The sequence below is a fragment of the Periplaneta americana genome, chromosome 2, assembly GCF_040183065.1.
Source record: "Periplaneta americana isolate PAMFEO1 chromosome 2, P.americana_PAMFEO1_priV1, whole genome shotgun sequence".
In the NCBI taxonomy this organism is placed as follows: domain Eukaryota; kingdom Metazoa; phylum Arthropoda; class Insecta; order Blattodea; family Blattidae; genus Periplaneta; species Periplaneta americana.
Window position 1 is genome coordinate 26,853,731 of NC_091118.1, and position 26,181 is coordinate 26,879,911.

Sequence of the window (26,181 nt, forward strand, 5' to 3'; positions counted from 1 at the left end):
TCGATAGTTGTCTTTCGATTGCATATCCGAGAATACTCGAAAACCTGAACTTTAATGAATAGGTGTGCTTTAATGACATGCATTAAAGGACTGCTACCAGGTGTATAATTACTACATTTCGGCATGGTCGAGCATAAAATATTTTTCAGTTTTTGTGCGCCTAAAAATCTATAAAATACATCCAGTTTCTGGTTACTGTCATATTACTATTACATGCCGCTACAATCTATAATTTGTCTATGGCTACCATAACCACTGCAAATGTTAGGTAGGTAGCATTGCGATCAGAACCAATCAAAACTACGTAGGAGATGTCAAAATTGAAAAAGGAACATTTGGCATACAGTTTAAGACACACTATAAGTGGAACAAAAAGAGCTAAAACCGTATTTTTTCCAGTAAAAACAGTACATCTGGCAATCCTATTGCAGCCAGGGAATTAAGAATTGGTGGACAGTAACCAAAAATAGAGAAATCTGAAAGAAAGTTCTGCAGGAAGCTGAAGACACCCAAAGCTGTAGTGCTGACAGGATGATGATGATAGTCAGAACGTGAATAAAACTAAAATTTAATATAAACCATTAGTTCAATATGATTTAAATATGTACAATTCATTTAATCTTTAACAAGACATAAAAAATCTAAAAATCTATTCTTTTACTGATAAGCATAGAAGCCCTCCTGGAGCTCTTTGTACATGTGCCTGTCTACCCCACACTTCCAGCCACATTTTTTCCATTCCTGCTTTAGTCTCATCTCCAGAATTTACACTTATCGTTAGTAATTCAAGTCTCTTGTGTCCTTGTTGCATCCACAAGTGTAGAGACGATTCCCCGAGGTAATCTGTGATGCTGCAGCACCCAGAGAGATCAAGGGCATGCAGGGCTGGCTCGTGCTGCATCAGGCGACGCAGAGATACAGAACTGAGCTCTGGGTTGCCCCCCAAATGCAGGGATCGCAGTGCACTACAACTGTGCAACTCTCTGAAAAACAAAGAATAACCCATCTTTATCTAACATTCCCTTACAACTCTGTTGTTTCATGCTGCAGCTGAAGGTTCCATTTATAGGGAAGGGATTCAGAGGATTCCCCTCTCACTACTGCCAAGATCAGTGGCGGCCGGTGAAGTTTGGGTCTAGGTGTTGCACTTTCTGTGATGAGTGGGGTAGAATTAGTTACCTTTATCAATACATGGTCATGAACATTTTAATCCAATGCTGGTACTTAAATGATTAATTTTATTTTTTTTATTTTAGTAGGTTATTTTACGACGCTTTATCAACATCTCAGGTTATTTAGCGTCTGAATGAGATGAAGGTGATAATGCCGGTGAAATGAGTCCGGGGTCCAGCACCTAAAGTTACCCAGCATTTGCTCATATTGGGTTGAGGGAAAACCCCGGAAAAAACCTCAACCAGGTAACTTGCCCCAACCGGGAATCGAACCCGGGCCACCTGGTTTCGCGGCCAGACGCGCTAGCCGTTACTCCACAGGTGTGGACTAAATGATTAATATCAGTAATGCCTGTTCTTGTCCACGACTGTTCCCCACTAAACAAAATACATGGAAAACAAAACAGTGCGTTTTTCACTTCACAACCATAAAGCCAGTCATGATTATTGTAAATTTTCTTTCTAAAAATTCCCTTGAACTGTCTTTTCCCCATAGTAACTGTCTGGACAATATTTAGATCAGGCAATGGTCTACCAAGTTCTTTAATTTTTTTTATTTTTCTTCGTCAGAAAGTACAGAGAAGTTCTTGTTTTGTAAATTATTTACAGAATTCGTAATAGTAAAAGCATGTACATCACAAACTTGAAGAAAGCATCACTTCACTATGCACTATAAAAATTGTGATAACTACCACATTTCACATAAAACTCATTAAACTCCAGAAAAGTTCCTGTTTTTTAAACAACTTACAAAATTCATAACGTTATATGCCTACTTACCTATGTCACAAACTTGACGAAAATATAACCTCCAATAAAAAAAAAAAAATTGTATTATGCAGCACAATTCACATAAAACTATTTAAATTCCAACAAAAACTAAATATTTAAGAGAGGATTAAATGGATTTCACACGATTATAAAATGACTGGACCACGTGCTCACCTAGCTACATGTTGGTCAGGAAACAGGAAGTCAGGAAGTGAGAAACGAAGACTCGGAAAAAATTGGAAAATTTCATCTCAAGTCACTATTCATCCAGCGAATGTGTCTATTCGGAATGGTCACTACTGCAATCTACGGGCAAATACAAGAACTATTTGCTTCCGGTTGTTGCAAGAGCTGTGCCGCGACCAGCTATGTTAACTGCTGGGATAGGGAAGTCTGAACTGAGCCTACCTTCAATACCAGCCGCTACATGAATCTGGCTGTTGATTGAGCCGCACAACGACCACTTCTGAAGTATTCACAATTTGATGAATTTTATAAAACCTGATTATTTTATACTCGAATTCTTGAATGATATATAAATAAAAAAATGTATATATTTAAATTGGACGAGAAGGAAACTTAAAATCTGTTTAGTTATTTAATATAAACAAAATTTTAATGTGCGGGAAAAATTTGGTCGTTGTGCAACGCTGCAACATGATCAGCGGCCGCCACTGGCCAAGATCATCCTGCATCCTCTACCTTTTAAGGACACATTCCAATTGAGGTGTTCTCTATAACGGGAACTTTACTACAAAATTTTTAATTTGAGGTACAAAATATCAAACACTTTCGATCTGGAACAACAGCTTTGTGCAGAATGACATTCAAATGTTTCTAGAGGGTGCTGTGTTTGTTGAAAGGAAGTAATATTTTTTCAGGAGGGAAACGTGTTATTAAGAATTCAATACCGTATTTACTTGTGTAATAGACGCCATCACATAACACACTCCCTTTTCTGACAGTAATATGTAAGGGGAAAAAAATCCCCACATAACCATATAATGTATTACATTTTCAAGCTATCGTGTTAATATACAATCATAATGTTGAAAGCGCTTCTCATGTTTAAATTTTTAAAACAAAAAGTTAATTTATTACAAATGGTTCCTTCTGAAATGCAAAAATGGATTGTGACTGGTCTTTTCAACAGACTCTGCATTATACCACACAAACACACCCTCACAGAAAACAAAACAAGAGGTGCCAAGACCAAGAACGACCAGTTCTGAGGATGACCCATAAATAGGTCGAAACATGTAAACAAGGTACGTTAGAATTTAACACAAGAAAGTCTCATCATACATATTCCGAAGTGATACAGTGTTGAAAGTTGTGCAATCAAGATGTATAGTTTAAAAACTTTAAACATGCTATGAGCAGCATTAAAGTCGATTGTTGTCTTCTGTAGTGATGCTTGCTTCAGTTGTGTGGTCTGTGGTTATTACGGTTTTGCTTTATAATGAACTCCAGTAAGTGTAAATATACAAGTAACTCGGCAAATTTCAAGCTAAAAGTAACTAAATTTGCAGAATTTCACGGCAATAGGGCTGCCGGTCGAGAGTTTACAGTTTCTGAAAGGCAATGTGTGTAACTGGCGAAAACAGAAACAAGCTGATGTCAAAACCAGCTTTCATTATCACGTAGGACGTCAGACAGTCATGACTTTTTTCCCTAATTTTTTTGCCGCACATATAATACACACACTGGATTTTAAATGCAAAAATTACGGGAAAAAGTGTAGTCTACAAGTGTTCCTCAACCTTTTTGATGATGAGGCCCCTATTTTCCTCACATTACTTTAGCGTCGGCCCCAGGCCTTATGACCATACAGGATTTCTTGAACCCATTCTGAATCATCAAGTTTGCAGACAGACGACAATCAAACAGTCAGAGAGAGATTGGGTGTGGGTGTGGGTGTGGGTGTGTGTGTATGTGTCTATGGAGCACAACAGCTGTTCTAATTGGTCCTAACAATGCATGAAAAGCAGACAAATTAATTCTCATTCTCTCTCTCATTCTGCTCTATCAAAAATACAGTAGCATGCAAATTAATCCGAACAACGTAATTACTTATGCAAAAACACTCAAACGGGATAAAAAAAGGATCTAAGACATATCTCAGTAATCTATGTGGCCTCCCTTGTTCCTAATAACAGCTCTGAGACGATTTGGCATGGATTCCACTAATTTCCCAGAAATATTCTCCATTTCTTCACCGCGAAACCACACACCAATGAGGGCAGAAATCATCTCCTTTGTAGAACAATCCATTTTTTGCAAATTGACCACAAGTTCTCAATGGGGTTGATGTCGGGTGAGTTGCCTGGCCAGGGGAGTACCTGAATATTCTTCTTGTTGAAGAATTCTGTAGTTTTTCGAGACGCATGGCATGGTGCCAGGTCTTGTTGGAACACACCTCTGCCATCCGGAAATGATTTTTCCAGCTGGGGTACAATTCTGGTTTCCAATAAGTGAATATATTTGTCAGAATTCATCATTCCCTTGATAGGTATTAATGCTCCAGGCCCTTCATGTGTAAAACAACCCCAAAACATTACTTTAGGGGGGTATTTGGGTGCTTGTTGGAGATGAGCTGCTGTTACTTTTTCGGATCCTTTCCGTACGTAAGAAACACGGTGGCCGTGGACCTCGAAATGAGACTCATCGGAAAAAAGTACATTCTTCCAGTCATTCACTGTCCAGTGTTGATGTAATTTTGCCCACATTAAGCGTTTTTTGCACATAACAGGGGTTAGCAGTTGCTTCTTAATAGGCTTACAAGCCCTTCGTCCAGCTTCCAAAAGCCTACGCCATACTGTTGTGACGTGAATATTCGTCCCAGTGATAGCCATTAACTCGCGGGTTAAGTTGACAGCAGTTAGTCTAGGATTTAATTTACTTTTCCTGACAATTAAACGATCATCTGCAGGTGAAGTCTTCCTTTTCCGGCCACAGTTTCCTTTTTTCTGGGGTGTGATGGATCCAGTCTCCCTGTATCGTTTTATGATCGAATTAACAGTAGCCAAACCGAAGTGACATTGTGCAGCAATTTGCCTCTGTGTCATAGAAGAATGCTCTGCTAATGTTATAATTTTAGACCGTTTTCGTGGAGTTGTATCCGTTTGTGAAGACGACAGAATGTACACAGGATTGCACAACTGAAATGCTTATAAGTACAAAACGACAGGCAAAATGTCACATATTATAAAAAAAAATAATGACAGACCTTCAACAATGGAATTACACGTACTACAGATGTCAATTAAAGCAGTAGGAGCAGCTGTGAGGCCAACAATGACAGAAAATGTAAAAATATGTTGTGTTCGGATTAATTTGCACGCTACTGTAAGTTGCCTTTTTTTTATAGTTGGTTATTTAATGATGCTGTATCAACTACTAGGTTATTTAGCATCGATGAGATTGGTGATAGCGAGATGGTATTTGGCGAAATGAGGCCGAGGATTCGCCATAGATTACCTGGCATTCACCTTATGGTTGGAGAAAACCTCGCAAAAAAGCCAACCAGGTAGTCAGCCCAAGCGGGGATCGAACCCGCACCCGAGCGTAACTTCAAACCGGCAGGCAAGTGCCTTAACCGACTGAGCCATGCCGGTGGCTAAGTTGTTTTTGTTAGGCAAGGGGGAAGGGAAAACTTTGGAGATTACATAAATTTAAGGCTACCGGCATAGCTCAGTCAACTAAGATGCTTGCCTATTGATCTAGAGTTGCACTTGGGTAGGGATTTGATTCCCACTTGGACTGATGAACTAGTTAGGTTTTTTCGAGGTTTTTCCAACTGTAAGGCAAATGCCAGGTAATCTATGGCGAATCCTCGGCCTCATCTCGCCAAATACCATCTCGCTATCACCAATCCCATCGACGCTAAATAACCTCGTAATTGATAAAGCGTCGTTAAATAACCAAGTAAAAAAAATTCAATTTTAAAAACAAAATAATTTAATTATATTTTTATTTAACGTGAAATAGTTGATATTATAAGTGATTTGTATGCCTTAAAGGTAGTGTATAATGGTATGTTAAGTCATGATGTAATGTTGTTAGTGATTCATAATGGCATACCCATGCTTGTCATTTAACAGTGTTTGATAAACATGATGTGTGGGCCCGATAAGCAACTTTACATTAATCAAATGGGAATTTGCTTATAAGCAAATTGACGGACATTCCCATTTAATTAATTTAATAGTGTATCATAATCATAATATACAGCAGTAAAATTTGGCTGTTGAAGGAAAAATCAGAGAAAAATCACAAGTTAAAGGAAGAGTAGCAGGAAAATTTGGAATAGAATCAGAAATGAAAGAATTCGAGAAATTACAAAGAACATTAAAATTAAACAACTCACCTAGTATGGACATTTACAACGAATGTGAGAAGGAAGGCTTTCCAAGCAAGTTTTATTATGGACACCAAGAAGAAGAAAGAAATGGAGGAGACCAAGAAAAGTTGAATGAAAGAAACCGAAATTGAAAGAAAAATGAAAGAGGATTAGAAGAAAATCAATAGAATGATAAACAATGGAGGTTGGAACTAGAAAAATGGCGTAAGATATTAGGAATGATTTCCTTGTCATATTTCGACAGAAAAGAAATCAACTAACTGTGGCCGGAAGGGAAAAGGTCTTAAGTCAATTTTTTGTGAAAAGGAGAATTTTATATATTCTGAAAGCAGGAACAATCCTCTACAATCTGGTAAAACAGTTAAAGTCAAATAAGACTCCTGACTGGATTTATAGAGCATTACCAAATGTCTAAGTACTTTTTGAATCGAATAAAGGACTTAAGAATATTTATTTTAATAGGCCTAGTTTATTCCTTTTTATATTATAAAAATCTCATTTTCACAAAAAAAATTGACTTAAGACCTTTTTCCTCCCGGCCACAGCTATAAACTCACCTTAACAAGTTCCAGATATCTTCATCCCGAATGCCACAGTCAGAAAGGTCAAGTGTAGTCAGTCTAGGGAATTCCCTTTTCTCTGCAAACATGCGCGTCAATTCTTGTGTCACAGAACTGTCACTCGAAGCAGTAGCAGCAAGGTTTAGGCTCACTATTTGAGTAGGACAGAGCTGAACCAGAAATCCTGATAAGCCACGCCCACCCAGAGAATTGTAGCTCACATCCAGTTCTTGAATACAGTCCACTGTAAGGAAATAAAAGTCTTCTCAGAAACCCTTACAAAACAAAAGTATTATTCAGGGATTTAAATACAGAATCGGGCATTTTCGGTTCATCATTTTAAAACCAAAATAAAGTCACATACACGGGAAAAACGATCAAGGTCCATCAAAAATCGAAATTGAGTTAATAATGCTATCTTATAGTGGAAAGAAAGTACTATCATGTCGTCCCTCCTCTGGCAAACTAGCAAAAGTGCAGGGGCGCTTATTTTCACTTTCGCTAGTTTGCCAGAGGAGGGACGATGTGGTTTAGCTAGAAATAAGAAATCATCGTTCTTGACATTCTACTACGTCAATTTCTATTAAATACACACATAACAAAGTATTAAGTGCTTAAACTTTAAAAGTCGTTTTTCTCGAAACTTTATAAAATGGACCTTGATCGTTATTCCCGTTTACCCTTCATATGTAAGTCATTTGTTTGATATTACTAGAATGCAACATTCTTTACGCCTTTGGATTACATTATTTCCAACAAAAATTTTAGAGTTTGCAGTGCACCACTGTTAGCCATACACTGCATAAATTGATTACAGAAAGTACCCAGTCCTAACAGCGAGTTTCAGAATATCTACTACTTTCTATACGACTTTTTCCTTCAATTTCTCAACATTTTTCTGTCTGTTCATAGCAACTTTTACTTTACAAAAGCCTTACAGTCCGCATTTCACGAGAAGATCCCCATTATTATAACCTATCCCTAACACAGAAGTGGCCGGCCATTGACTGAGTCTTGCTTTTACCAGCCGACCAATGACATCACTCTCATCCGCCTGCTCCTTCAAGAACATTGAGTTACTGGCTTACTCTTTCCCCTTATCCCGCAAGGACCGTATTCCCTCGCAGGGATCCTCTCGTGAAATTTGGACAGTACCTAGCCCTACAAGAAAAAATTCTGCGCTGTATCAGGGATACGCCAGCACATAGAATACGTCACCCAGTTTCGAGAATAAAACTACAGTTGTGTTTATTTGAATGTGTTTTTTTTCTCCCCCAAATGGGTCTATGATAAGCAAAGTAATTACTGTAATGAAGTGCATGGAATATGTATATTATTTGTGCGAGATCGTGCGTATTTGCTTGGTTTCCGCACAAAACCAATCCGCGGAAAGTCTAAAATTCCACATTCAGTATTCCCAACGTAACACACATAACAATTTCCCTCTTCTTACCGCTTAAGCGCGACATATTGATTTTATTGCTTTAGGCTTTTAACATATTATTTTTAGAGACGTTTAACATAGTAATAATTATAAATTGGAAACTTACCACTGCAATTTCACCTAAATTGCACTGTTAATTATTGTTTTAAATATTTGCAAAAATTAAGTAAACTCTACAACTCCACTAAAGTTACTGCATTTGTGATGCAAGTAACATTAAGGAAGCCGTGAAAAAATCAACAAGATTCCAGACTCATCATAGATTGGGGAAAAAAAAAGACAGACGTATATCACGGCCTGCTGTTTTGCAAATTTGCCGTCATTGAACAGAAACCAAGATGGAGATTTCATTGCAACTAATTAGAAATTCCTCTTTCAGGTATGTAATAAACGATCTTCGCACAAAATAATGTATGATACACGAGCGGTATGTTTCCTTTCAATTCTCGGAAATTAAAAAAGATCAACTACGTTTCGCTTTTTCAAACTTTTCCTCGAACACGAAAACTTCAACATACCGCTCTTGTAATGCATATTACTATTTCCTTAATATGGAGGAACAATGCAAAGTTAGTCCCAGCTCATAACAAATTGTTCACTGAGGTTCTCTCAAAGTATGTGTGTATTATGACTTTAATATCGCAGAAGTAAGTCTGCTGAGTTAGCTCTGTGGTAGCGTGTCTGCATTCAGACTAGCCAGCCTGGGTTCAATTCCTGGTGGGGTCAGAAATTTTCGTGTAAAATTTCTACCTCGGAACTAGGAGAAGTGGTGGTGCACAACTTCTAATCACTAGATTGTGCACGAATATGCCTGGGTTAAATCCCAAATCTCTCCACAGTGCATATGAAGAGATAGTTGATAGTGATTCTCCGTCAAACGGAAAGTTAAGCCTGGCTGCCCCTTTGGTGCTATTCGACAGGAGTAGGCTCCCTTCCTCATCTTCATCCATTCCCTACACTACACTGACACATACACTCACCCTAGTACACGACTCTCCACAGATACACATCACGCATATCATGGATTGAAAGGATAAATACCTATAGGTGGTCATAAGGATCCAATATCAATAGTAGGAGATAATCTTCTATGGAAGAATGCTCAGATGAATGAAATGAAGAAAAATACTTCTGAGATAATTAATAAGATTATACCTGTTGAATTATTTTTTCTACTCCTTTATTAATTTGTTTACCTTTTTATTTAAAGACCCGAATCACGCAAGTGAAGTGGGTAGGCATTAGATATACACAATATTGCAGAACTTGCAATTACAAACCAAACAAGTAGTTGCATAGGTCTGTAGCTGCTCTTGATGCCGAGATATTACTGAGGGAGGCAGCACAGCATGTTATGTTTTATATGCAATTTCAGCACCCTCATGCCCATAGCAAGGGGAGGTGGTATCACTGGGCGTAGTCACACAAGTTACATTGGTTCATGGCCTAACTACTAATAACATTAGCATTTGACTGTGGCTCATAGTGTTGTTACATTATGCATTTGAAATTCTACTTTCTTTCGTTTCATCATGGATCCCAGTTAGGATGCCCATACTCAAAAAGTCAGAAGTTGTCAAGCCTGGTGATCGTGAAGGCTGTAGAGGACAATTTTGTGAAAAAGATGAGAATGTACAGTATAGAGAAAACAAGAGAATATACCTGACTTAGGCTGTCCATCTTGCTAATGGCTACTCACATTTCAACATCAGGTCTCCAGACCTGAAGCAACTAGATGTCAGGTGACAGTTCTGCAGTTTCAGCACAGAGAGGGACTCCAGGTGAACCAACACAGCACTCAAATGTTTCATGCTTGCATCACCCAGTGGATTGTGACTCAGATCTAAATGAGTTAATGTCTGGAACAAAACGAACGAATTTATTAATCATATTTCTCATCTTGGAACAAAATGAATTAATAAATCTAACATTTTTTTTATTACCATCACTACCATCATCAATATTAATGTTATCAAAACCAGGAATAAACAAAACTCCAAAATTTTCAGACGCCAATGCCTTTTTCAGGAGCCACCACATTTTAACCACACATGTAATGAGAAAACCATTCAAGCTAAAATAAGATACATTTAAATGAAATATATAAACCGTATTATATTAGGGCACTTGGAAAGTAATGGCAACATAATTTCAAGGGAAAAATTGTTCCGGGGCCGGGTATTGATCCCGAGACCCTTCGCTTAGCGCATGAATGCTCTACCGACTGAGCTACCCCAGGAAACATACACGACACCGTCACAATTCTTCCCTTTATATCCACACAACTCAAATGGGATGACAAGATGACAGAAACACAACTTTGAGTGCACACAATTCTGTGTGACTTAAATTGTGGCTTTCGATACCCAGAATCAGAACAATTTTTACCTTGAAATTATTCAAGCTTGCTTCACAGGGAGCTTCTACCTGAAAGCCAGATTTGCATAATGGCAACATAGTTACTGTTTCACAGTAAATTTATTTAGATTACTTTTGACATTACATACTTCAAATATAGTCTCCTGCCATGTCAACAATACATTGCCAAATTCTTGGAAGATGGCAGACTCCATCTGCAGCAGCATTTCTGGATCTCTCTCTCTCTCACTGATCAATCTAAAGCTCTTCGGATGTCAACTCTTGATTGAAAGTGAATACCTCGCCTCCATCCAACTTGCAATATTTCAATATGGTAGGACTTCTATCCCACAGACTTCTAAAGCACTGAGTTGCATGTTTTTCCCTTGCAACTTGAATTTTTATGAAGGATCTTTAATCATATCTTTAAGGCTGCATTGTTTACTACAATTCAGAAACAGCCACTGTATTTACAAAATATGGCTACTTCGAGACTTCGAATATTGCAAATTTATGAAACAATCACTGCTCTATTACGTAGTACAAGATTTCAATGGTCACCTCTAGGACCACTGATTTACAGTACTGTTGCCATTACTTATCCAATGCCCTAGTAATTAATTAATAAAATACATTAGACACTCGAATTTCTTCCTATAACTGTTTTTTTTTTTTCAATATTCTGTATCAGTTGTAGTGACATAAAAGAAATCAATCTTAAAAAAAATGTTTAACTCGATAAAAACCTCAGATACCATATAAAAATTTTTTGAGTACCATAGCGACCTGGTACCTGGAATTTGTCAATCTCTGATCAAAACCACATCACATCAATCATCACTGCCACCTCCCTCCCCCCACGACTATTAACATCACATATTGTTACCATTACAAACAACACTCGATAACTCATACTAAAGGGGACAAAGATCTGTCCGAGTTACGAAAAGTTCATCTTATCGAAGGGAAATAAGTTGTACGTTAGGAATGAACACTAACACCATATGTAATCTATACACTAGCAATATTATACTGAACTTTAATGCAACAAGGTTATCAATATAATTATATCAGGTAAAACGGAAACACAAATAACACAGGTAGTGGACAAAGTGCATTAATCAGAGTCTACTGTAATTCGATTGGTCTATTATAGGAGCATGATGGTGATTGATCTGCCCCTTTGTTGTTGTTTTCCCAGCAGAACGTTTGAAAAAGTTGTCAATCTTCTTTTGTGAAAACTTTTGATGTTGCTTGCGAACAATTATCTCACGTACAGTCCTACCAGAATTTGTCTGTCACGTTCATAAATAAAATTTTATTTTCGAAAAATTTGATCCGAGATATCGAGCTTTCACTGTATAATAATCAAAAACAAACATTACCACAATGCTACAACCACTACTATTACAAAATTATCGTCATCATTACCATATCATCATCATCATCATCATCATCATCATCATCATCATCATCATCATCATCACCATCATATGATTGAAGCATCGACTGGAACAAAGTTATAAGTTACACGTGTGTACACGTACAACGTTGTTCTTATAGAGTAGCATACTTTTGAGTGGACAAATTTCACGTACTGCATTGATGGACAGTTGCAAACCAGAGTATAGCAAGGTAACATGACATACAACATTATTACACGGAAACATTCCGAATGAAAATTTTGTAACTTACAATGTTGTTCCAGCCGACGCTTCAATTACTGTCATCATTACCAAATTATCATCAAAACCATCTTACAATCACTGTCATCATCACAACACCACACCTTCCGTATCTTCACTGCCATAATAGTTTCCTCAAGCAGCAGTGAAAGTTCTCTATGTTTACCTTGAGCACTGGTCCAGCAGTGGAGAGTATAGAACTGAGATGGAGCACTCCATCAACTGATATGTTGTTGCAGCTCAAGTCCAGCTGCCTCAGCTGAGACAGGGTGGACAGGCCCGTCCCCAGCATCTGCAGTAATAGAACAATGCTGCATATTACAAATTAACATACTTTACTTGCAGTTTATGAATTATTTACACTAAAATATAAACCACTGACTATTAACATAAACTATAATGATAAACCACTCAAAGCAGATGATGATGCCAAATACTTGGGCATCACTTTCGACAGAAAACTTAGTTGGAAAAAAACATATAACAAACATCTCAGAAAAGGTTGAAAAGAAACTGCAAATCCTGAAAAGGTTAGCTGATGCTAAATGAGGCTGCTCAAGGAGAGTCCTTAATACAACATACAAAATGTATATTAAACCAAACCTCTTGTACTGTTCTGAAGCATTAATAACAGCAGCAAATGCTAACATCCATAAACTTGAACAACTACAAAATCAGGCTCTTCGTCTAATCACTGGAGCAGTTAAATCCACACCTGTTGATGCCATGCTTGCCTTAACACGGATCCCACCAATAACAACAAAAATAGAAGAACAAGCACAGCTCCAACATGAGAAAATGTTACGACTGCCGAACTCTAAATGGACAGAAAAGAACCTCCCTTCTTCATTCCTTAAAACTCATAGTAGTTTCCTAGAAAAGGTAATACAGATTAAATCGAAATTGAACATTCCTAACACCAGAGAAAATTTACTCATAAGAGAAAATCCATTGCAATTATTACAACCTACCTTCAGTTTGGAATTAACAGAGGAAATAAGTAAATCGGACACACCAAAAGAAATACAAAAACTTCTAGCACTGGAAACGATCAATACTAGATACCCTACAGAAGAATGGCTACACATATACACTGATGGATCCACCACAGAAAACCTTACTGGAGCTGGAGTTACATGTACACATTTTTCCTTTTATCATTCTGTTGGCAGAGACACAACAAATTATGATGGCGAAATAGAGGCTATACACATTGCTCTCCGACAATTATTAAATCTTCCCTTAAATAAATATAACAAGACAGTAATTCTTTCAGATTCTAAAGCTGCAATTCAGGGAATATGTTCAAATGCTACAAAGAAGTCAACAAAAATAAGAGAATGCTACAAAATGCTAACACAACTCTAAAAAGTTAATAAGATTGTCCATCTCCAATGGATTCCAGCACACTGTGGAGTCATGGGGAATGAAACCGCAGACACACTTGCAAAGAAACGCACAACAATAAAACAAAAGTGTAATTTAATTTCTCATATTCCTCAATAAAACGCTTGATCACTACAAAATTTTCTCATTCATACCTACAAGAAATAGAATCAAATGCTAAAGACAAAAAATAGATTACACTACTTTCCAACCCAGATATAATCCCCCAGAGACCAAGGAAAACAGCAGTTGCAGCCTTCAGACTATTGACAAATCATGACTGTCTAGCAAGTCATCTCTACAGAATAGATATCTCAGCTTCACCCATATGTGTCCTGTGTAACAATCCAGCAGAAATGAATGAAGACCACTTGAAGACCTGTGAAGCATTAAGATCAGAAGAAACTACAGTTCAAAAGTATTGGAAAGCACGACTGCTAATGGCTTCATTGCCAAATGCAAGGCACTAGACAACAACAACAACAACAACAACTTGCAGTTTCTGAAATGCCAAGCTTATGCCACATTCCAAGTTGTTAACATTTAATGATTCCCACGTTTGCTCCTAAATTCAAGTGTCACAAGTTTAAACCAAAATGAGGGATATAATTTTTTTTAGATGGAGTCCAAAGAACATCTTATTGTGGGTGGCAAGTAAAGTTGAGGCATATGAAAGTATGTTGCAAAAGATAAAATTTCTACCACTGTATCATCTGGCTACAGTTCCTCCCTTCAGTTACGTACCAGTCTTTCAACTAATCTCTAATAGTGCCTTTTGGTATCTAAACATAAGAACGTAAAAATTTCTGTTGATTGACATACAAAATTCAAGAGGTGATCTCTCAGGTTATTGAGGTAATTCTTTTAAGGGTTTAGGTCAGTTTAAAGGAGTAAAATTTTGGAAATATTCAGCATTTTTTTCCTTCATTACTGGATCTTGTACAAGAATGAAAATTAGTATGTGTAAAACACTGACCTTCTGCCATATGATAAACATTTTTTACGATTTAAAAAAATTATTTACATTTTTTTTTAAACACAAAATTCACTGTGCAGTGATGAAGCGTTTCCCTCATAACTCAAAAAGTATCCAACATTCTGTGATGAAATTTTTTGTTTGTATTTATGCATGTCATATCTACAATATGATGAAAAATCACTTCTTTTTCTTTTTTAGTAGGTTATTTTACGACGATTTATCAACATCTTAGGTTATTTAGCATCTGAATGAGATGAAGGTGATAATGCCGGTGAAATGAGTCCGGGGTCCAGCACCAATAGTTACCCAGCATTTGCTCATATTGGATTGAGGGAAAACCCCGGAAAAAACCTCAACCAAACAACTTGCCCCGACTGGGAATCGAACCCGAGCCACCTAGCTTCACGGCCAGACGCGCTAACCATTACTCCACGTGTGTGAACTAAAAAATCACTTCTCTACCTTTGATAGATTGTCTGATAAAAAATAAATTCATTTTAAAAATGGTCAAATATCAGTATTTTCTTGCAACGCATAATAAAAAAGAAATATTATTTATTAAGGAATATACTTGAAAGAGCTTGATATTGTAAACATGAGTTTCAGCAATAAAATAAAAGAGAGAGAACATGAAAAAGTTAACAAGTTTATGAGTTATGAGGGAAACGCTTCATCACTGCACAGTGAGCTGCCACCATTGTGAAGTAGTAGTAGTAGGGTTTAAGAAGGGCGCGTCAGCTACTATGGCTATTTGCGCCCTTATCTAAAATTCTTAATGTAACAAATACATAAATAATATAATAATCAGAGTGCTAAAAGAACTAAAAAGCGTTGTCACGATAAAACGAGGCACACAAATGCAGTATCATTGTGAATTTTGAATATATATATATATATATATATATATATATATATATATATATATATATATATATAAATAATTTTTTTTAAATCGTAAAAATATTTTTTTTTTTTTCATATAGCAGAAGGACAGTGTTTTACACTAATTTTCATTATTGTAGAAGATACAGTAATGGAGGAAAAAAAATGTTGAATATTTCCAAAAATTTTACTGCTGTAAGCTGTACCTAACCCCTTAAGCATGAGTGACAATTTCAGTGGATACAGGGTTAATGAAGTTTCTGAACTGAAACTTCTTAAGACAGAAATCGAGTCAAGTGCTGTGAAATAAAATTCTCTGAAAGATCTAAGAGGATTCTCATTTGCACTTCTTCACAAATTCACTAATAACATAATGTCCAGTTCTGTGTTCCTCCATTCTAATGATAAAATTTTGCTTGTCATATATAGCTACAGAATATTCCTAAATGTAGTGTTTTTTTTTTTTTTTTTGGAGTATTTTCTAAAATACTTCTACTATAGTCAAATGACTGATATGGAGAAAAATAAAACTCCTAATAATTTTCAAATGCAGGATTCAAATATCACGACGTTTAAAAACTGATCAAGCTCTCTGGCAATATCTCAGTACATTCGTTACAAGTCTGAAATCATTGTGGAGTTTGTTACCGTGACTCCTTCATCGCCCATGCAGTTCCCTGCCAGGTGCAGATGCTGCAGTGTGTGCTGGCGAGTGAGGGCTCTGAAGAGAGGTGCCAGCTGATGTGTGGTCAACGCCAGGTCTGAAAGCTGCAGGCTCTGGGTAGCTTGACTAGCCTCCAGACAGGAGTTTATGTGTGCGTCTGGCTCTGCAACATAAAAATAACTATTATTGTACTTCCACATATAATAATAATAACTATTATTGTACTTCCACATATAATAATAATAACTATTATTGTACTTCCACATATAATAATAATAACTATTATTGTACTTCCACATATAATAATAACTATTATTGTACTTCCACATATAATAATAATAACTATTATTGTACTTCCACATATAATAATAATAACTATTATTGTACTTCCACATATAATAATAATAACTATTATTGTACTTCCACATATAATAATAATAACTATTATTGTACTTCCACATATAATAATAATAACTATTATTGTACTTCCACATATAATAATAATAATACTTACTTACTTACTGGCTTACTTAATGAACCCGGAGGTTCATTGCCGCCCTCACATAAGCCCGCCATTGGTCCCTATCCTGAGCAAGATTAATCCATTCTCTATCATCATATCCCACCTCCCTCAAATCCATTTTAATATTATCTTCCCATCCACGTCTCGGCCTCCCTAAAGGTCTTTTTCCTTCCGGCCTCCCAACTAACACTCTAAATGCATTTCTGGATTCGCCCATACGTGATACATGCCCTGCCCATCTCAAACACCTTTTGATTACTTACTTACTTACAAATGGCTTTTAAGGAACCCGGAGGTTCATTGCCCCCCTCACATAAGCCCGCCATTGGTCCCTATCCTGAGCAAGATTAATCCATTCTCTATCATCATATCCCACCTCCCTCAAATCCATTTTAATATTATCTTCCCATCCACGTCTCGGCCTCCCTAAAGGTCTTTTTCCTTCCGGCCTCCCAACTAACACTCTAAATGCATTTCTGGATTCGCCCATACGTGATACATGCCCTGCCCATCTCAAACACCTTTTGATTACTTACTTACTTACAAATGGCTTTTAAGGAACCCGAAGGTTCATTGCCGCCCTCACACAAGCCCGCCAGCAGTACCTATCCTGTGCAAGATTAATCCAGTCTCTACCATCATTTCCCACCTCCCTCAAATCCATTTTAATATTATCCTCCCATCTACGTCTCGGCCTCCCTAAAGGTCTTTTTCCCTCCGGTCTCCCAACTAACACTCTATATGCATTTCTGGATTCGCCCATATGTGCTACATGCCCTGCCCATCTCAAACGTCTGGATTTAATGTCCTAATTATGTCAGGTGGAGAATACAATTCGTGCAGTTCTGTGTTGTGTAACTTTCTCCATTCTCCTGTAACTTCATCCCGCTTAGCCCCAAATATTTTCCTAAGCACCTTATTCTCAAACAATATAATAGTAATAATAATAATAATAATAATTGTTTATTTATTATTTATTTACAGAATCTTTATGTGTATGCAGAGTGAACCTAAGCAATGTCATTAATTTCAGGGAGCTATTCTTTGAGATATTTCAAACAAAGAAGTCGAATACAGTTTTATTTGTTTTTGCTTCCTCTTTGAGAGAAAAATTATTTTTATGAAACATTTCATAGCGTGTTTAGGGGAAGCCCAGATCACATATATAACAGATTGGTCATTCCTATGTTAAAATCGGTAGCACTTTGAAGAGAACCGCCAGGATCGCTACCTGTCTGCCATAAACGAGCACGAGATGGCAATACAGTCGCTAATGCAATTCAAATGGGAGTTGTGACGTGACTCCTTATGTAACAACTAGATGGCAGCATAGTAAACCTGACAAAAGTTGTTGCCGTCAAAGCCTATAAGACCAAGCAATCTGTGTATATATAATCTGGGGGGAAACCACTGATTGAATTCCCAATATCCTCAGTCAATTTAAGAGAGCACTATATTATGATAATAAATTATTGAAATAATTTTAGTTTTGAACTTTAAATGTACAGAAATATGATCCGAACAAATGTCACATTTTAAAATTCTTTTTCAGAATGAAAAGTTACATTTATTCGCATCAAATTTCTGGACAATTAAAAGACAAAACTAAAATTCTTTCAATCATTTATTATCATAGTACACTTAACCCTTTCAGTCACGAATTATGTTTTTGTTTGGAAAAGTCTAATTGTTTCTTTCTGACTCCTTTTTGTGAATTGCCCAGTCTCATTTTTACAGCATGATGTCTGGATTTCCAGATATGAACTGAACACTTGGGAGGACTCGCTCTCAACAACTCATTGTCCATGAAGCGGCATTGAAAGTTGGTGTCTTCTGTAGAGGACGCAGTGAAAAAAATAAATTATGGTTTATTTAACGACACTTGCAACTGCAGAGGTTATATCAGCGTCGCCGGTGTGCCGGAATTTTGTCCTGCAGGAGTTCTTTTACATGCCAGTAAATCTAGTGACATAAGCCTGTTGTATTAAAAACACACTTAAATGCCATCGATCTCAGCTGGGATCGAACCCGCAACCTCGAGCATAGAAAGCCAGCGCTGTACCAATTACGCTACCGAGGGCAACGATGAGTGAATGAAAGGGTTAGATTCACTGAGCATATTGGGAATTAAATCAATGGCTTTCCCTAAACACACTATGAAATGTTACATATAAAACAATTTTTATCTCAAAAAGGGAGTAAAAACGAGCAAATTGTATTAAACTTTTTTGTCTGAAATATTTCAAGGAATAACCCTTGAAATTAATGACATTCCTTATGGTTCACTATGTATATTAAAGCATTAACAGACATGTACAATACAGTTTGAGTAAACCACAGTGAACAGTTTGTTATGAGCTGGGACTAATTTTGCAATGGCTCTCCATATGTTTGTTTAGTGAACTGTCCGAAGACAGGGCTGAACCTCACAAGTGATACCAAGAAGGCACTACTTATGAGGAAGCTAGACCAGGAGATAATGGAGTAGGGTGGCCAGTTCCTTTCCCCCTCCATTGCATTACATTGCTCACTAGCTACATATTACATTAGTCAGACTTCAGATGCATACAAACAATTGTTCTTCCTCTGACACATATCGTCAAGTGAGATGTACTGCCTGATAATAGATGTACATATCAGTCAGAACCTCAATTAGAGGATAATCCTCCATATGAAAGAAAAATAATATACTGAACCATTTGATAAAAAAACCAACAACTGTAGTTTTATTCCCGAAACTGAGTAAGATATTCTATGTGCTAGTGTATCCCTGGTACAGCACAGAATTTTTTTTTTGTAGGGCTAGGGCTTTTATGAAGTAAAAGTCGCTATAACAGACAGAAAAATGTTTTCAGGAATTGAAAGGAAAAAGTCCTAGAGAGCAGCAGACATCATTCTGGAACTAACTGTTGGGATTGGGTACTCTTTGTAATCAACTTATGCAATGTATGGCTAACAGTGGTGCACTGCAAACTCTAATTATTTTTTGGAAATAATGTAATGCAAAGGGTAAAGAATGTTGCATTTTAGTAATACCAAACTAATGATGGGGTTCACAACCAGAGTGGACCAAGTCCTTCTGGATAATTTTGAGAAACTGAGTCTTAAAGTTGCTGACTCATGCTTAGCAACCTTCACTTTCCATAGGAAATGCTGCCCTGTGTGGAGTAACAAATAGTTATGGACTTTGTTTGTTATGGCAATGAATAAATCTAAGTTTTCTTCATCCGAGATTGTATTAATCCACAAACTGATCACTGGTGGACTTGGTCCACTCTGGTTGTGAGCCCCTCATATATGTGATTTTATTTTGATTTATTGTCAATTTTTTCGAAAAGTAAGCCTTCAATATGAATGTAGATGAGAGTAATTTCAACTCAATTTTGTGTAAGAAATAACATTATTCTCATCTAGTGTGTGCACTCACTGTGATACTGAAAGTAAAATTAGGGCCATATTACCTGCATGCAGAGTTCTACAGGCTTCCATGTAACGGTCTGTCAGCGGGGGAATATTCCAAGAAGTTACAGTAGCTACCAGTTCTTCTTCTCTACCTATAAGGGAAACCGGATCATCTTCAGAAAGAAGTGCACCATCCTTTGTGTGGAGATTCAAAGATGGCTGCAATCCTTCAACACTGCAAAGGAAAAGAGGAAAAAAATCATTGCTATGTTTTTCACATCTGGTTTTCACTTTAATGCTATAAACTATCCTTTATCTATGCTGAGTCTATTCAGTTTGTGATTCATTAAAATGTCAATTTATGACTAGGGCTAGGATTCTTAGGTAAATAGATATTTTATTTGCACAGTAATAGAAACCCGTAATTGTGTTTTTAAGTTTCGGACAAGGTCACCTGAGTGTATATTTCTAATTTTATTTCACATAAAAACATATTTTTTGTATGTAATACATATTTTGAAATATTCATATAAAATTAAGTGTTGTTTTATGCTGTTGATCTGCTTGTGAAGTTCTATTTTAGATGATGGTTTCAACTTTATTGTAGCACCTTTATTGGTCTGCAAGAATATTCAGTAATGTATTTTGTACAAGAGTCAAAATGTCGTGTATGTGAAAAAACACCGAATTTATTTATTTGTGCGAAATAACACCGACATTAATTAAATTTTTATACCAAAATTTAAGATATGAAGGGATGGCGGGAAGAACAATGAGGGTCCAAATAACAAACTTTAGAGAAACATTATTTTTAAACTTTAAAACACTCTGCTTTAATTCGTATGCATAATGTCAATACTTTTAATTTTTTTTATGCTCGACCATGCTGAAATGTAGTAATTATACACCTGGTAGCAGTCCTTTAATGGACCTCATTAAAGTACACCTATTCATTAAAGTTCAGATTTTCGATTATTCTTGGATATGCAATCGAAAGACAACGAGGGAAACGTTACGGAGGCTGGAAATCCAATACTGTTGCAGAAGGTTATGTTCTGTTACTATAATAATTAGCGTTAATTGTAAATAATATTCAAATAAATTCAATTTGTCATCTCGTTTTTCAATTCTAAATCAATTTCCAGGTTATATCAAAATTAGTTCGTGTTATTCTCTAGATTTTATCAACGTCAATGACATTATTGTTCCTCGGAAAAAATCAATACTTTCGAGTCTGCGCACATCTCACAATTTACGAGCTATGCACAAGGTCACTTCCGTTCTTCAGTCAGATGCGAATAAAATGAATACTTCTGAATAATTTCAAGTTAGAAATATGGTCGAACATAAAAAGTCGTATGAAACTTGCCTATAATGGTAATTAAGACGCTTGTATGAAAATTATGAAACTCGCTACGTTTGTTTCATAAACAAACATACTCGCGTCTTAATTACTATCATTATAGGCTCGTTGCATAATGTACTATTATTGCACCTGGAGATTTTGTAATAACCATGTAAGCCTCTATTAGTTAGTATAGATTGCACCTCTAACTAAAAAATTTCATTTTATGGACACTCATAGTTCTTTCCGACAACCTTCATATTTATTCACCGTAAAATAGGATCCCTAATCACCACAAAAACCAGCTTTCCTCTAATTTAGTAAACAGCGTTGGATGGAACAATTATGTGACAGCACTGAAATATACATCCAATTGCTAAAGTTATAAATATACTGTGAAGTGTAAAACATGTCCCCTGCACACAGATAATGATAGTGAGTAATGTGGAAAAGTTTCACTCTTTCTGAATTGTGCAAATGTTACTGAAGTAATTTGTACTTTGACATTGCATCAAAGAAATGGTGTTTTCCTCAGATCAAATAATAAATCCCTGAAACTGCTGCTGATGACTCACTCTTCAGATAAGTCACAATGAAGAAAGACAACAGCTGCCCGCATAATTTACCTGTAATATCTCCTAGCAGCCTCTCGTGCCAGCCAACCTATGCTTTGTTGTTCTGGTGTCTGCACCGGTACCAATAATAATCTACTGTCCACACGAACACGTACTGCTGACTCTATGGGTTTAGCAGGCTGTGGAGTCACTGATCTGACAGGTGGTTCCACTTCTGAACGAGAAGGCTGAACAAAGACATCCAACTTCCCTTGTGTTCTTGTCTTCTGTGGAAGGACGACATTGTTCACTTGAGTCCTGAAAATAATAATGAAATGCAATAATAGAAATACTCAAGGGACAACAAACATTAATGAAAACAATCTTTACAACGAAACATAAGAACAGCAATCTGATATGAGTCATGACAAAAACTATAAAAAAAAGTATATATAAAATCACCTTAAAATTAAAAAAAATTACCGATAATTTGCTCCATTATGATGATGATGGTAATGATGATGATAATAATCATCATGACAATAATCTATCTCTATTTAACAAATGTATGATACATTCTTCCAATTGCGAAACATAGAAAACACTACAATGATACGAGTATATCATGAACTTACAAACTGAAATGAAGTAAAGAAATGGACATCATTAAATTTTAGTCTGACCCAATATTAAAAATCAATAAGATATTTCAGAAATTAACATTAACACTTCTCGATACATTTTCTCCACTTTTCACTCTCTCTCAAGACATCTTCTTCTAACCTCTCTTTCTTAAAGTAAACCAGATTTTCCTTCTGCCATGTTATTTTTGGTTTCCATATTTTACTTCTCTGCTTTTATCCATTCCAAATACAATTTTTGGTAATTTCTCATCCGGCATTTTTCTCAGATGTCCACATTATTATAACCACCCTGTTTTTGTAGTAAATTCTATAATGGAATGACTGATCACATTCCTAATTTTTTTCTGGATATTTCCATTGCTTGTTGCCGAAAGTCAATTTCTAGAAATATATTTTAATAATAATAATAATAATAATAATAATAATAATAATAATAATAATAATAATAATAATAACAGTGAAACATACAGCAGAGTTCGTATAGGTCAGTTTCTGTCAGATGCATTTCCAATTCCCTGTGGGCTAAAGCAAGGAGATGCACTATCACCTTTACTTTTTAACTTCGCTCTAGAGTATGCCATTAGGAAAGTCCAGGATAACAGAGAGGGTTTGGAATTGAACGGGTTACATCAGCTGCTTGTCTATACGGATGACGTGAATATGTTAGGAGAAAATCCACAAACGATTAGGGAAAACACGGGAATTTTACTGGAAGCAAGTAAAGAGATAGGTTTGGAAGTAAATCCCGAAAAGACAAAGTGTATGATTATGTCTCGTGACCAGAATATTGTACGAAATGGAAATATAAAAATTGGAAATTTATCTTTTGAAGAGATGGAGAAGTTCAAATATCTGGGAGCAACAGTAACAAATATAAATGATACTCTGGAGGAAATTAAACACAGAATAAATATGGGAAATGCCTGTTATTATTCGGTTGAGAAGCTTTTATCATCCAGTCTGCTGTCGAAAAATCTGAAAGTTAGAATTTATAAAACAGTTATATTACCGGTTGTTCTGTATGGTTGTGAAACTTGGACTCTCACTTTGAGAGAGGAACAGAGACTACGGGTGTTTGAGAACAAGATTCTTAGGAAAATATTTGGGGCTAAGAGGGATGAAGTTACTGGAGAATGGAGAAAGTTACACAACACAGAACTGCACACATTGTATTCTTCACTCGACATAATTAGGAACATTAAATCCAGACGTTTGAGATGGGCAGGGCATGTAGCACGTATGGGCGAATTCAGAAATGCATTCAGAGTGTTAGTTGGGAGGCCGGAGGGAAAAAGACCTTTAGGGAGGCCGAGACGTAGATGGGAAGATAATATTAAAATGGATTTGAGGGAGGTGGGATATGATGATAGAGAATGGATTAATCTTGCTCAGGATAGGGACCAATGGCGGGCTTATGTGAGGGCGGCAATGAACCTCCGAGTTCCTTAAAAGCCAGTAAGTAAGTAAGTATTATTAATCTTATCATCAATAACAAAAAGTAATGTTCGTTACATCTAAAATCTCGACATCGAGTTTTAGATCAATTCAGAGCATAAAATGTCATTTATATAAGTTACACACAACAGCATTACCTGACCGTTCTGTTTTTGGAATGGCAATTCCTTCTACAAATATACAGCTGTTATGTCACCTGTGCTGTACCATCACTCTCTTATTCTAGTTATAGATTATGTCTTTCTCTTTCCCTCAGAGTAACAACATAACATCGCAGTGCCACTGTTATGTTCCACGTACAAAATGGTCACCTAGTAAGTCGTCTTCAAATGTTGAAATGAATCTAGTTCCACTCTCTAGGAGGCCATAAAAATGAAAAAACTCTCAGAAGACAACTAAGGTCAAAGGGAGACTATGACATTAACAACAACACAAAAGAATGCATTACCTGTGTTCCTCTTCTGGAGTCATCACTTCTTCTATGTCGACATCTTCATTATTTACATCCTCTGCTACAAATCTCCTTGATGGGCCAGAACTTGATTCCAACCTTAGAGGAAATTAACACACATCATAATGATGAAGCAAACTGGTCTCAAACTCCATAAAACCATGGTACTTCCAGTTGTGAAGCATGGACAATTAGTGATAACATTTGTGATGAAAGTGTGTACCTGTTTCTTTCAAGACATCTTCTCTTAATTGGCCTTCCTTTAGTTACCACATCATTTTCAAGCCAGTCTTCCCCAGCATCTTCCTCTTGAAGAAAACCCTGAGCTTGTTTCACTTTTGAATTTAATTTTCTCTCCTGTAACAAATCAGAACAATAATACAAAGCAAACATATCACTATAATTACATTCCATGTAATTTAGTTAACGAGTAGGGGATATATGCACTTCCTTCTATCCCTCCTGTGTTTCTACATTTTACGTGTTTCCTTCTCCATGAAAATGATTTCAGGATGCAGTCTGCTACTAATGTACAAAGTCTTGGGTTGGTTAAGATTTTGGTGAAGTCAGTGGAGTTAATATACACAGCGAATCAAACCTAAGTTACCAGCACTCTTACTGGGCCATGAGTTGCTTTTGACAGGTCCCAATTTGAGGTTTTCTTCTTAATTATTTACACTAATATATATTATTTTAATGTACCGAAGTACATATGATATTTCCATGCAGATATTCTGCGTCATCATACGATCCCGGCCAACTAGTTACTCATAACGAGTGCACCTCAGCACATGTGTGGACTTCAGTCCTACGTTCATAGACATCTATGACGTAGTGCAGAGGGCGGCCACTAGAGGGAACCCAAGAGTTGGAACTTAAACTGAGACAATTCTGTCCGACACCGGAATGGGTATCCGGTGTGGCTTAGTGGATAAAGCATCAGCACGTAGAGCTGAAAACCCGGGTTCAAATCCCGGCACCGGAGAGAATTTTTCTCCGTTCCATTACTCTTTCATCGTATGATGACGCAGAATATCTGCATGGAAATATCATATGTACTTCGGTACATTAAAATAATTTGATAACACAATCTCAAGGGAAAAAATGGAACTCTCTGCATCATAATCCACAATTAATTCCCGATTTACCACGAAAATCGTCTGTAGCTGCATTTAGATTGGCAACAAGCCATGATTGTTTGGCCAAACACCTGCATAGAATTGGAATATATCAGTCCCCTAATTGCCCACTGTGCAACTCAAACCAAGAAATGGATTCGGTACACCTCAAAATCTGTGCTTCAGTGGCTGGCCATGATAATATCTTTGAAAAATATTGGAGTGCAAGACATCAAATGACTTTATTGTCAAACGCCTGGCATTAGAAAATAACAACAACATTAAAATAATATATATATATGCGTAAATCACTTCGTGATTTAAGACGGCGCTAATTCCGTCGGATCCCGGCCAACTAGTCACTCATAACGAGTGCACCTCAGCACATGTGTGGACTTCAGTCCTACATTCATAGACATCTATGA

The 26,181-nt window shown here is 36.6% G+C and overlaps 1 protein-coding gene across 1 annotated transcript in view; it reads right to left on the reverse strand.

Moving 5' to 3' along the window:
- Window positions 1–521: 521 nt before the first annotated feature.
- Window positions 522–26,181, reverse strand: part of LOC138691168 (tonsoku-like protein) — a 52,229-nt gene continuing 26,569 nt past the window's right edge. The window contains exons 16-24 of the mRNA XM_069812938.1: window positions 24,862–24,995; window positions 24,636–24,737; window positions 22,161–22,406; window positions 20,249–20,424; window positions 16,249–16,427; window positions 12,520–12,645; window positions 10,010–10,169; window positions 6,864–7,110; window positions 522–983 (exon numbers count right to left, since the gene is read on the reverse strand). Coding sequence (XP_069669039.1) covers window positions 650–983; window positions 6,864–7,110; window positions 10,010–10,169; window positions 12,520–12,645; window positions 16,249–16,427; window positions 20,249–20,424; window positions 22,161–22,406; window positions 24,636–24,737; window positions 24,862–24,995 — 1,704 coding nt within the window. The 3' untranslated portion in view covers window positions 522–649. The remainder of the gene's footprint in view (window positions 984–6,863; window positions 7,111–10,009; window positions 10,170–12,519; window positions 12,646–16,248; window positions 16,428–20,248; window positions 20,425–22,160; window positions 22,407–24,635; window positions 24,738–24,861; window positions 24,996–26,181) is intronic.